The 14,200-nt window shown below is 40.7% G+C and overlaps 1 protein-coding gene across 1 annotated transcript in view; it reads left to right on the forward strand.

Moving 5' to 3' along the window:
• The first annotated feature begins 1,138 nt into the window (after positions 1-1,138).
• Positions 1,139-14,200, forward strand: part of LOC126279059 (dolichyl-diphosphooligosaccharide--protein glycosyltransferase 48 kDa subunit) — a 47,228-nt gene continuing 34,166 nt past the window's right edge. Inside the window, exons 1-3 of the mRNA XM_049979490.1 lie at positions 1,139-1,407; positions 5,181-5,345; positions 5,932-6,068. Coding sequence (XP_049835447.1) covers positions 1,236-1,407; positions 5,181-5,345; positions 5,932-6,068 — 474 coding nt within the window. The 5' untranslated portion in view covers positions 1,139-1,235. The remainder of the gene's footprint in view (positions 1,408-5,180; positions 5,346-5,931; positions 6,069-14,200) is intronic.

The raw sequence follows: 14,200 nt of genomic DNA on the forward strand, positions 1-14,200 counted from the left end.
AAGAAGGCATGTACTCATATTCTTTAATAGACAAATTACGAGCGGTTGACGCTACAGTGAACAAGGAAGTTATAATTTTAAAAAAAGTCGTTGCTGACTGTTCATCGCAAAGAGCTAAGTGTTGATGTTGGGGAATTGCTAGCATACTTTCACTTAGTTCTGTCGTATACCAGAATCTTACGTAACACTGTAGCAAAAAAGAGTAGACCATTTTTACTCTAAAGAAGAGTACAGTATGAATATTGTGTTCAGCTGATAATAGAAGAAACAGTGCCTTCATAACAAGAGTGATTTCGAGGTGAACTGTAGAATTCACTACCACAGTATTAGAAGTAAAACTTTTCAGAGAAACTTTGAATCCCTGTCTACAATTAAAAATGGAGTTTTATATTCTGATGTAAAAGTCTTTAATAGGTTGCTGTAAGTCCTCAGGCAGGGAATTTAAAATCTTGACTCACAACAGATTAAACCGTAACTCATTTCGAAAACATCTAAAACTGTAAAAATATTATCTGTAACTTTGTTAGGAATGAGGTACAACACTTTATTGCTTTCGTGAAATCATACTTTAAGACAGGGCAAATAATTTTGCTCGTGTTGGGTATGATTTCACTCAGTGCTTGTTTCGAATTTGCAGTAGCAAATTCTAGGTTCTTGTAGCTCTTCGTGTTGACTTGAATCGGAACGTCGCCATCAGCAGCTCCTGTAGAGAAAATGAAATCAACACGCAAGTATTTTGCTGTATTACACGAGGAGTTACGAGCGTCATAAATAATTATACGTTTCCAAATCCATCCGCAAATAATTAAACCACTCGTCGGATTCTCCCTGCAACACGTAAAGTAAATTTATATGCCGCAACTGCCTACGCTTAAGCAGCCATGTCTAGACTATTTTGATCGGTCTTTCTGTTTCTTGCATTTTGTTTGCAGTGGTTTTACTACGCAAGTTGTGAACAAAGACCATAACAGAATTTCCTCAATTTATAAAGAAATGAAATAAGCTTTGAGATTACGAGAACTTAGTTGCTGGGCTCTGTGATTTCTTTTCTACGCCGATAAATAGTGGGCGAACAGTAGATTGGGACTTGTGTCGTGTGAACATAGCACATTTGCAGGTATGTGTTGGATGCACAGACATTTACGCAGACATCGTTGCGGTTAGCCGGGTCGGGAGAACCACGTGTCGCAAACACGCTGAAGTAGTATTATCTTTGCTGCATGCAGTAGACGTGTATGTTGTGGTTGTGTAGCAGTTCCACAAGGATGGGCGGTAGACTTTTAAACCTATTAATTATTGGCGCGTCGGCTTTATTTGCCTACGCAAATGCTGGCGGGGAAACTCTTGTGCTGTTGGATAATCTTGCAATAAAGGAAACACATTCTATGTTCTTTAAATCATTGCAGGGTGAGTTAACCGGCGTCGTCAGTATTATGTCTGTCTGATCACGCCTGAAAGGCGAAAATGTATGAGATTGGGAAAATATTACGTACAGGTACTTCAGGAGTCTGGAAATTTATGAATTTTAGTTGCATTAGGAAACAGGACATATTTTAGTCTCAATATGAAACGTGCTGTAAATGCAGTGTATATAAAGAAGCTGATGCAATACAGAACCAATACGTAAGATGTTTTCGGGAGGATCTTGATTCTTGGATCGTAAGATCCATTATTCCTGCCTGGTCATATTCACTCACTTTACATGGGACACGTTCCATAGTCATAGCTGTCACAAATTGCAGGAAATGTTGCAGTAACATTAAGCTCAAAATTGACATTTGTGAAACTAGATATAAACAAGGTTCGTTAAAAGTAAGTGGGACTGTGGATCAATTAATGAATGGGATGACAACTGTTCTTTATATGCCCTCATAGTACGAGCTGCAGAAACAAAGCCTTTTTGTGCAAAAAGAGCATAAATAATTGCATTTTTGTTGTGCATACCAACATGCAACCATTCCATCACTTTTATTGTGGTGAAATTTGTTTCTTGATCATTTACCGAATATTAGTTCTGTATTTTAAAAATTCAGATGGGAGACCATATCAGAGTGTTTTTATACTGTGCATGTCTGACACCACTGTGGTTGTTCTGGTGACTGCTCAAAACTTGTGAACAATGCTTGCATTTATCTAACTTGATATCTTGGCTCCCTAATCTTGAATCGATAGTTTGAAAGCTTTTAAGCAATTTTTTTGTGTCCAGTTACCCTACAGATTACTTAATATTATGCATACTGTCTAGGCCTAATGGTATTGTCTGGGTCTTATTCTCACTAAAAGTTCCACTTCTGTACCTTTTTATTATTTTTATTATTCTTGTTGTTGTATAGAATGACATGATAAAAATTCAAAAACCAGTTTTTGCACCAGTGTACTTGTCACATGAGCTGTCATTATTAGCATTATTAGGCTTTTTTGCATTGTGAATGTAAACTGCAAAAACAGACTGTAACCATTCACTATCTGTGGTTTAAATTTGTGATGCATGTAATGGTGACATCATTGTTCAGCAGTGATAAAATGGACACATTTGGAAGGAGTAAGGTCTATCATGCACTGGAGATCATTGTTGCGGTAGCCTGCCTGGGGCAGCCAAAATGTTGAGCAGCCAGCTGACAATCAGTAGTGACAGATCAGCTCAGCGAGGAGGATGTGGAAGATATAATAATTGTTTACCCTGTTTTCTAGAAATGCAAAGCCACAGTATACGGGCTCATTTTGCTATGACAATTATTTTTCCATGATTATAAGTTCACTTACGTAGGTGTTGTATACAGAAAATGTTATGCATCACCTATTTTTAAGCAATCAGTTTTGCATGAAAAAGTCTCAATGAAAATTTGCGGATACCTGAGAGAAGCCACATATCAAACAACAGAGTACTGATGCCATACATCATTGTGGGAAATGAGGCATTTGGTATTTCTGAAAATTTATTATGTCCTTATAGAGGAAGGAGTACAACAAATAAAATAAAAAAAAAACAAACTGTATCAACTGTCTCGGGCTAGGCGGTTTAGGTCCATAGAATGTGTGTTTGGCATTCTACCAGATAAGTGGAGAAATTTTGTTCACCTGGTGGATATTCAAGAACAGTTTGCAATTGCCATTATCAAAGCAAGCTGTGTTTTGCATAATTATCTACAAGAAATATCATTTTAGATTCTACAGACATTCGATGAAATGGGCTTACTGTATCAGGAACATCACAAGATCCAAGTGGTTCACTCTTCCCCAATTGACCTGGTAATTCACAACAATCATGTTCAAATTTAACTTGCTCATTTGATCTGTCCTGTGGTCATCTTTCAGTCCTACAGCATGGCATTCACTCACTAAAACTCTCACAACAAAGTATATCATGGTGTATAGTGACTTCATGAACTTTTTACAAGGGTTATATCAGTGCTATTGCAGAAAATTTGGATTGCTAACATTCAAGATAACTGTAAAATTCATCTGGGCACTGAGCCACATTGGTTTATTCCGAAAGGAACTTACTGCAAATTGTCCATGAAGCAACCACAGGAGAAAAGACCTGAACTTGGAGTACAAAGCACAGAACTACAGTTGAAATGAAATGTCTTGTGGTGAGGGCCTCCCAATGGGTAGACCTGATCACCTGGTGCAAGTGTTTTGAGGTGACACCACTTCAGAGACTTGTGCGTTGATGAGGATGAAATAATGATGATGAAGATGTCACAAACACCCAGTCCCTGAATGGAGAGAATCTCCAACCCAGCCGGGAATTGAACCCGGCCCCCCCGGCATGACAATCTGTCATGCTGTCCACTCAGCATGGTGGCAGACAGAACTACAGTTGCAACTGTGATACCAAATTTTGAAAGCCTGGGAGATATAATGGCAGGCTACCACAACTCTCAGCGAGCTGAGGGTGGTCAAGAGGCCCACCAGATCATGGAACATTTCTTTTCAAGCCTCTCAAAAAGATGTATTTGTAATGTGCTGCCTACATTTTGGCCATACCAGACTTACCAACAAGTTCCTTTCATGGCAAGAGGACTTATCCATTTTGCCTGTGGTAGTCCTCTGATAGTACATATTCCCACAGTGTGTGCCCTGCAGAATAATCTGACCTGTCTACCTTCCTGTCCAGGTACTTGATGACAACGGGATAGCAGCTGAAAATTTTGTATATTTCCTGAGGGGAAAGTGGGTATTATAACACAGTTTAATGCACGTAAATGTTAGGTGCCAGGGGTGGGTGTAGAAGGAGCACCTGTCGCTGTGGCTTGTATCCTGAAAGGTCTCAGATTACTTTCTCCCCTGTGTTGTCATGTGTTTTTAAATTATTATGTTCTATTTACCTAACAGTTTAAGATAGTTACCTCTCTAGCCCGTACAAATATTCATTTCCTTACTCCACTCTATTCGTACTGAGTCTGATGAGCTGCTTAGTGTGTACTTTATGTTGATGTGGGACGATTGAAAAGAGTTCACTTCCCTCCACAAATATCTGCTGTGGGGGGGGGGGGGTCTCCAGGTGGAGCTTCTTCCACACTGACACTCGTTTCCCATTACCAGCTGCTGTTTTAAGTGGCCTGGTTTCATCTCATTTTTAACCATCTGACTTAAGATACTGTCACACACATTTTCAACCACTAAATCCAGGCCTAAAGACCCTGTAGGGTACTATTTTTGTTTTTCTCATTTTACATGAATCTCCAGTGGAACAAGGGACTATCATCCTTTCAAACTAATAATAATAATAATAACTCTTCTCTTTGCCTTGTGTACAGAGACGATTCTTTCTAGCATAGTGCTTTAATATCTCTCTCCCTCCCCCTCATTGGCCGACGTGGAGGGGGGGGGGGGGGGAGAGCCGGGTTGTATGTACTTGCACTACAGAGAGATGGCTGGCTTGGAAACTAGTTAAGTTTTTGCCCTGTACATGTGTCTATGCACCACTTATCAGTCTATAGGTGGGTGTTTGCCTTTTCTCGTTTTTATTGATTTGCTATAAGTTCTAACTATGCCATTAGAAAAGTGGTAAACATAGCATTAAACATGCACCATATTCTAATTTTAATTCAAGTAAATGAATAATTTTAATTTGTATATTTGAGCATAAAAATGTGTGTTGAAATTTACATCAATGTTTCCCTCTCATTTTTCTATAATCTGTTTTTTTTTTTTTTTTTTTCCCCTCTCCACAGAACGTGGGTACACTTTAACATTCAAGTCAGCTGATGATGCTGGATTGGTCTTGTCAAAGTATGGGGAATTTCTGTATAAGCACTTGATTATCTTTGCACCCTCTGTTGAGGAATTTGGTGGATCGCTTAGTGTTGAATCAATAACTGAATTCATTGATGGTGGAGGTAAGTAATTTTTTTTTTTTTTTTTACAAAACAGATTTTATGTTACAACATACCAAAAGAAGAGCGTGCACTTTCATCTGTTCTCAATGTGTGATTATCATAGTAGAAAAAGAAGCAAGAACCAGCTGTTATGATCACAATGCCCTCCGCCACACACCATTGGGTAGATGATAGTGTCAGGTTGTAAGACAGTCATTTTTGCTGTGAAGGCCTTGTATTCAAATTTTAAGATTATTTTGAGGTCTGGTTTTGATCATTTACATATCTGGTATTACCAAGCCTGTTTCCTAATAAAATCAGCAGTTGTTCTGTACTGTACATTTCCTGAGGGGAAATGTGATTCATGCCAACTGAATTCTTAATTTAATGCTTAAAACCTAAGCAGAAGTGAATTACTATCTTTTTTCAGCTGTGCATATTTATCTATTGTGCTTCTGTCAGTGGCCACCAATTAATAATTGTTTTTCATGGCTTTAACATTTTCCATTGTTATTAATCTCTGGCAATATTTACTAATTTTGTGTACAATATGAAAGTGATTCAGTGTCACTGTGATAAACAACTTAATGTGGATCTTCATTTCTAGGAAACGTATTGGTGGCTGGCAGTTCCAGTTCTGGGGATGTGCTGCGAGAGCTTGCCTCAGAGGTGGGCTTTGAGATGGATGAGGAGGGTGCTTCTGTCATCGACCACCTCAACTATGATGTCAATGACCAGGGAAAGGTGAGAGCTGTGTTACAATGTACAGTCATGTGGGGATGAGCACAGCAATCCCTACTGTTGATGCACAGTTCCTGAAATGGGAAAATTATTTCAGGAAAATAGTTTTGATGTTCTGAAGTATTTGGGATTTCAGCTATCAAACACAAAAAGGAAGTTTGATGACAAGGTAGCCCTGCATCACATCATGCATTTATTCATATAATCTAAGCAACAAATACCATGGGATAAAGGATTTTCTCACTGATAGAAGGAATTTGTCAGATAACAGTAAGACAGAATTTGGATTAGGAACTTTAAATCCTTTAGGATCCAATGTTCATGATATAGACAGAAAATTACAAGTGTTACCAAGAGTTACTGACTTATTATCTATTTAATTGAAAATAGTAGTGCACTCTTTGTATTAGATGTTGTGTGAGGCTGTAGACTCATGAGCTGTTCAGGACCTCCGTGGGTGACTATCTCATCCAAGGAAGTTTGAGCACACATTATGTAGTATGGGTAATTCAGTGACTAACAATATCATGAAAAGGGTAGATTGCTATTCACCCTAAAGATGACAGTGAGTTGTAGGCAGCTGAAATGAAAATACTGTTACACATTAAGCTTTTGGCCAAAGCCTTCTTCAGGAAGGAAACACACCCCATGCTCACTTGACCACTATCTTTGGCCACAATGCAATTATGTCAAACAGAAGCAGGAGTCTGGGGTGGGGTGGGGAAGGTGCAGTCATGGCAGGATACTGGTGGAGGGAAAGAAGCAATTGCTGCCTGGTGGAACATGCAAGGACTTGTTGATGGCAAGACAAGGCTGCTAGCTTGTGTGGTTAAACTGTGTAGGTGGGAGGTATGGGGGAAAGAGTGCGACAGAAGGGGAGTAGAAAAAGAAAAAAAAGATCAGTGGTGTGTCAGCAGAGAGTAGCACACAATGAGGTTAAGGGGATGTGACTTGAGAGGAGATGGTAGGACAGAGGGGGTGGGAACCATTGGATGGAGGGTTTGAGGACAACAGGTTACCATAGATTGCAGCTGAAATGATTTTGGGAGCAGATAATTTGTTATAAGGATAACCCCCACCTGTGAAATTCAGAAAAGCTGGTTGTTGAGGGGAGGATCCAGGTGACCAGGGTTGTGAAGTAGCCATTGAATCCAAGCATGCTATGTTTGGCTGCATGTTGTGCCACTGTCCTATCCCCTCCTCCTAATTCATGTCCCCTCACCCTTACTGTGTGCCACTCTCTGCCAATGCACCCACTGGTCTTTTTCATTTTCTGCTTTCCATTTCCACCTGCCTCCCTCACCTACAGACTCCTGACACTGTTCCTTGCATGGTTCATCAGCCAGTGCTCACTTCCTTTCCCCATCCTTTCCCTGTTGTCCTTCCCCACCAAACCGGATAATTGCTTCTGCTTGATAGTGGCATTCTGGCCGGAGGTAGCAGTCATGGTGTGTGCATGAGGTGCACGTCTGTGTCTGTGTCTGTGTCTGTGTCTGTGTCTGTGTCTGTGTCTGTGTGTGTGTGTGTGTGTGTGTGTGTGTGTGTGTGTGTGTGTCTGGAAAGGGGGGTGGGAATGTGCCTCCACGTGTGTGTGTGTGTGTGTGTGTGTGTGTCTGTGTCTGTGTCTGGAAAGGGGGGTGGGGATGTGCCTCCTTCCTGAGGAAGGTTTTGGCAGTGGGAAATGTTCTTTCAACTGATCCTCCAAAACGTCATTCCATCATTCAGTGCCACATGTGTCTGCTATCAGACTCCATGTGCTCCTTGTGGTGTGACACCACTGAGTAGTGAAGAAAAATCTTTGTCAGACATAGCGCAATTCTCTGCTCTGCTACACTATTGAAACAGTCTTAATAAGGGTTTCCAGCCTTGCTTTGTCTACAAGACAGAATTAAAATTGTCACTACTCCAACACTGATGACAAATTGATGTCCTTTAACTATCTAACTGCATTCAGAAAAATTCCAAGATTGCCCTTTGGACTGGTCAGTGGACCCCCTCCAACTGAATTCTTTCAATTTCCACATGAAACTATAGAAAGGCAAAACAGAAGAACAGTTTAAATCTGTGTAGGTCAAATATTGCAGCAAAATTAATACAGTTTACCCTGTAACAAATTTTTATTAGTGTTAATAAAACCACAGCAAGTGTGTGTATTCCAGCAGACACTACCTCAAACTGGTTAAAAGCTCAAAAATCAAAAATGAGGCTTCTGCCTATGATTCAGAAACCACTAACACCATCAAGTCAGCACCAGAAGGCCAATGGCTTACCTGTTCACCTTGGAAAGCTTCTGACTTGCCACCAAATTTCACAAGTTCTAAGCCACCCTTTCAGTTGTTTTTCAGGTACTCCAGTGTTGGAGCAAATGGTTGGCCTTTGGCCTAAATGTGGGCATTGTCAATGGTTGTCCTGTCTTTCCACTAATAGTATTTCTCCAAATAGTGTCTCCTCTTGGTAGGAGTTCTTGAATTGGATAAAATGTTATTGGCCTTCCAGCCACATCTAGTGACTTCCGTCCATCCATAAGCTTTTGGCTCAGTGCTCCTTGCCATTGTCCGGTAACTAACTACCTTATGTTTACTGACCCTGTCAATTTTCGTGTGGACCTTGCTGGATGGCCCAGCCTGGCCTCTACCCTTTCCACCTTTTTATTCTCTTTATTCTTTTTAATGTCTTGCCTCAGCTGATCTTTTAATGACTTGTGTGTGATGTCTTTTTTCTGGGCTTTCATCTGTTTTTTATTGTGTTAGTTACACTTCGGCTTTCCAGGATTTGCCTTTCACCTCCTTCCTTTCATGACTACTCCTGGTTTTCCCCTTAACAAATGAAGTGTCTGATGACTTTGCAGTTTATTCCTTTTCATTCCATCCAACTGGCCATTAATCATCATTTTACTGGCTGTGATGTCAGCCTGTGCTCGGTGCTTTCTTGTATAAGGCAATAGTTTTGTCCTGCGTCTGCTGTGCTCACTTCAACTTATAATGTATGCAAAATTGGCACCTCTGTTGATGGTGGTAGGAGATATTTCTCTCTCTATAGTATTTTTAATTATGGTATCCCAAAAAAAATCACTACTTTTCATAACTACAGAGGTGTAGATTGCAATTTTATCAACATTTTTGAGTGCATGCACAGCTACTGCTGATTTATTTGGGTAATGTTATCGCAGATGACTATCATGTTGAGTATGGCATTGTTTTACATGTTCATAGTCTGTTTTTGTTGTTGTTGTCTTCAGTCCTGAGACTGGTTTGATGCAGCTCTCCATGCTACTCTATCCTGTGCAAGCTTCTTCATCTCCTAGTACCTACTGCAATGTACATTCTTCTGTACCTGTTTAGTGTGTTCATCTCTTGGTCTCCCTCTACGATTTTTAGCCTCCACGCTGCCCTCGAATACTAAATTGGTGATCCCTTGATGCCTCAGAACATGTCCTACCAACCGATCCCTTCTTCTGGTCAAGTTGTGCCACAAACTTCTCTTCTCCCCAATCCTATTCAATACTTCCTCATTAGTTATGTGATCTACCCATCTAATCTTCAGCATTCTTCTGTAGCACCACATTTCGAAAGCTTCTATTCTCTTCTTGTCCAAACTAGTTATCGTCCATGTTTCGTGTCTGTCTTGGCCACAATAAGGCGTTCACTATACTGTTTGTAGTAGCTTTCCCGCACTCCTATTTTTTTATTCATTATTAAACCAACTCCTGCATTACCCCTATTTGATTTTGCTGGCCGACCTAATATTGTCTGCACTCCAACAGTATTTTGAAAAAATGGGAGATTTCTTGGAACAGCTGAATATTTTTCATAACAGGGCGATTTGTTCTTAAGGCCAGTATTGTGCTATCAAATTTCTTTGACAAAGTTGCTTTGTCAAATATATTTGACATAGTATAATAGGGAACTTTTTCAAATGTCGCCTTTTGTCAAATTTTTTGGATCAAATGTAGCACAGGTGGACATGTTAGAGGACTAAATGTTGAAGCCAAAGTATGTCACAAGCATGCGAATATACTCATAATTAGGTCTAAATCCATTTCTCATGTTAAAGGAATTTTGATGACACAGTTATTACTCAGTTACTGTATACATTAGATTACACTCAGATTTTATTATACGTTAACTTTAACATGAAGAGGGATATTAGTTTAATTACATTTTGTATTTTTGTTGGAAAAATAATGGCCTCGTAAGACTGGGAACTATAAAACTAAACCATCAAAATGCATGCATGCAGTTCTTCTGTTACTACGTGCCAGCCATTCTGAAGAAACCATGACAAGATATTTGATGACAGTATAATACTCCATTTTTGTTAAAGAAATGTGATGAATATTTTGTCAGTTGTCTTTGTAAAAGAAATTTTATGGTGTAATACTGGCCTAAGGGCCAGAGAGACTTGGCCTCACCATACTCTGAGCTCCCAGTAGATGGGCCAGATCTTGCTGCTACTTCTTCCTCACCCTTCCTCTCGGCACATCATTCCACAGTGACATGCCTGTTTTCCTTTCCCCATCTCATTCAGTGAATACCAAGGGCCAGCTTCAGGTGACGGCACTACCTCCAGTGCCCTGGCTGTGAAAACTGCAGTTGTAGTGACGTGACATAGCTGTCTCTCTTTCTCTGGCTGACACCTCACTGTGGCATAGCTTAGAGCCTTATCAGGCAGGCCCAGTGGACGGACATGCTCATGCATACCCCTTTTTGTCCACACCACAGCAGAACCTCCCGTCTGTCACATTACTGCTGTCCCACCTTTACACAGGTCTACACAATGTTTAGGATCACCAGCTTTGGCCTGTAGCACAAATTTTCAACTGCATCACATAACACATCTACCTGCAGCCACTCTCATGTGCATTAATGCTAAACACAAGTTGTTTTGTTTCTTTTTTGTGTTGTTTGGTGACAATTTTGGACAACAGTCGGATGGAAGGATTTAAATCATTTGGCTGATCAAATTAAGAAACGTGAAGGTGGGATACATTTAGAAAATGCTTGTAAATACAAAATGTTTGGCAACATTAACATTGTTGCTCAGATTGATTCAGCATGTAAAATTTCAGTGCAGAAATATACTGATATAGCAAGATAACATTGAAGAACTGATTAAAGACATTATTACTGGCTCTTGTTTATGCGCAGACAGATGAAACAACAAATATTATGTGTAAGTCAGTTTTTCATTTTGCTGCAGTATATTGAGGGGAAGAATCCTGTTGTGAGAGTCCTTTCCTTAAAATGAAGGTTTTGTAACAAGCATTTGGAACAATTCTGTTATAAAGTTTATTGGCTTCTTATCTGGGCCTCGTCAAAGAAAATGACCACCAGCTGCCACTGTTTCATAACCACATTAAGTTCATGAAGGTTGAAAAATGCGCAGCTCTTTCTTGATATACTTAGCTGGAAAAATCCCAGTGCATATTTCAACACAATGAATGCAGAAGACTACTCATACAGGCAGGTATCTGCAAGTTTTTAGGCACTATCACTCGACCCAAAAGCATACTGTTCTGAGGATGTTGATTCATAGAGTGGAAACCATCTCTGATGCTGAAAACTTGTCACAAGAACTGAACCACCTATGAAAAGTCTTTGGTGAGAATGGCTAAAACAAAAAATAAATATTGTAGGCAATTTCAGAGATAATCAGATGTGGAATACCACTGACAAAGAGAGTAAAAGCTGGCTTTGTCGTCTCTGTTGTTCAGTGGCGTTGAAGATTAGCTGGGTCCTGAAGTCAGTCTCAGCCCTACAGCTAAAATTTGTGGCCTGTGAATGGTAATCTGGGCATCAGAACTCCCATTGTTTACAAAGCTCTGTTTAAATATTGTCTAATACTTGAAGCAGACAATTTACACTGTAGAACAACGCTGGATTGACCAAGAGATACCCAAATGAACACAGACTCATTTAGAGATATTTTTCTCCTGTTAGGAGTATATAAAGACAAAGCAGAAGTCGACACATAAGCAGATTTACCAAAGTCTTTATTAGCAAGTTCGGCCATATGGTAGGTGCGAAATGCAATGTCTCTGTCAACGAAACTTTCGAGTCCAGGAACATTTGGTACTCCAGAACCTCCACGGACTATGGCTACAGTAAACCATCCGTTACCATGACCAAAAGAATGACTTGTGCAGTTTTTGCAATTTCAACAGTTTGCATTTTGGCGTTATCCCGGACGGGAGCACTAGCCATTCTAGGTGCTCCGCGTCCGCCAAAATGTAAGTCCAGTGGAAAAGTGCTGAGTCACTGTTGCGTAGGGCATCTTGGCAGCGTTCAATGCAGTTGCCTGTGCAAATGTTCCTGGACTCGAAAGTTTCGTTGACAGAGACATTATTGCATTTCGCACCTACCATATGGCCGAACTTGCTAATAAAGACTTTGGTAAATCTGCTTATATGTCTACTTCTGCTTTTATGAAAATATACAGTACAATCACCAACAAACTTTACATATTCACAAACTCCTTTACCTTTTACCCAAATGAATACAGACTCATTTACAGATATTTTCCTCCTATTACGAGTATACAAAGACAATGCAGATGTCGACATATAGGCAGATTTACCAATGTACGAACTCCTTTACCTTTTACCCAAGTGAATACAGACTCATTTAGAGATATTTTCCTCCAAAAGAATCATTAATATCTAAACTAAAATTAAGTCGGTACCCACAGAAAACAGAAGGTCCGTCCAGCAAGGCTTGAGCAGCGAGAGACTTGACTGGTATACGATTCTTCTTGTCTCCAGATGTTGTAGCAAACTCAATGTTCTCGATGGTTTTGTACACTGTCTGTTTAGAACGGCGACGGTATCTTCTGTACGGCATCTTGGCAGCGTTCAATGCAGTTGACTGTTTAGCAGCAGCAGCGCGACTGAGCCACTGCGCGGCGCTCGCTCGCTTACATAGAAGTCCGATAACACGTGACCTTGAGTCGGACTTAGAATATTTCACACTGGACTTACATTTTGGCGGACGCGGAGCACCTAGAACGGCTAGTGCTCCCGTCCGGGATAACGCCAAAATGCAAACTGTTGAAATTGCAAAAACTGCATAACTCATCCTATGTACCCTTGCCTACTGATCATTCAAACCAAATAATATTCAATTTGATCAACAAATGACATACTTATTAACATTATAATATTTCAGAAACTAAGTCCCATAGGGAAATCGTTTATTAGCAAGTTCGGCCATATGGTAGGTGCGAAATGCAATAATGTCTCTGTCAACGAAACTTTCGAGTCCAGGAACATTTGGTACTCCAGAACCTCCACGGACTATGGCTACAGTAAGCCATCTGTTACCATAACCAAAAGAATAATTAATATCTAAACTAAAATTAAGTCGGCAACCACAAAAAACAGAAGGTCCGTCCAGCAAGGCTTGAGCAGCGAGAGACTTGACTGGTATACGATTCTTCTTGTCTCCAGATGTTGTAGCAAACTCGATGTTCTCGATAGTTTTGTAGACTGTTTGTTTACAACGGCGACGATATCTTCTGTAGGGCATCTTGGCAGCGTTCAATGCTTCCGCCCCATTAAAGAGCGAATAGAATGTCGGAGTCTTTCTTTTCACACCCACCATCCTGAATTGTACAATGTTCCATTCAGTGAGTGGGAATTTCGCAGTGCCGTCGCCGCTTGTCCTGATACCGCAACTGGCCCAGATAGCATCCACTCTCAGATGCTGAAACACCTTTCAGTGGAATGCCAGCAACGCCTCCTCGACCTTTACAACCGCATTTGGGTCGAGGGTGAGTTTCCGTCGCAATGGCGGGAAAGTCTTGTTGTCCCCATTCTGAAACCGGGGAAGAACCCTTTGGAGGTGGACAGCTACCGTCCCATTAGCCTCACCAACATCCTATGCAAGTTGCTTGAACGGATGGTGAGCCAGCGCTTGAATTGGGTACTGGAGTCTCGGGGCCTTCTGGCTCCGTCTCAGGGTGGGTTCCGTAACGGCCGCTCCGCTGCCGACAGTCTGGTGAGTCTGGAGTCGGCCATCCGTACTGCCTTTGCCCGCCATCAGCATCTGGTCACTGTCTTTTTCGACATGCGGAAGGCATATGATACGACATGGCGTCATCACATCCTTTCTATGCTTCATGGATGGGGCCTTCGGGGC

This window comes from Schistocerca gregaria, chromosome 6 (assembly GCF_023897955.1).
Source record: "Schistocerca gregaria isolate iqSchGreg1 chromosome 6, iqSchGreg1.2, whole genome shotgun sequence".
Classification (NCBI taxonomy): Eukaryota; Metazoa; Arthropoda; class Insecta; order Orthoptera; family Acrididae; genus Schistocerca; species Schistocerca gregaria.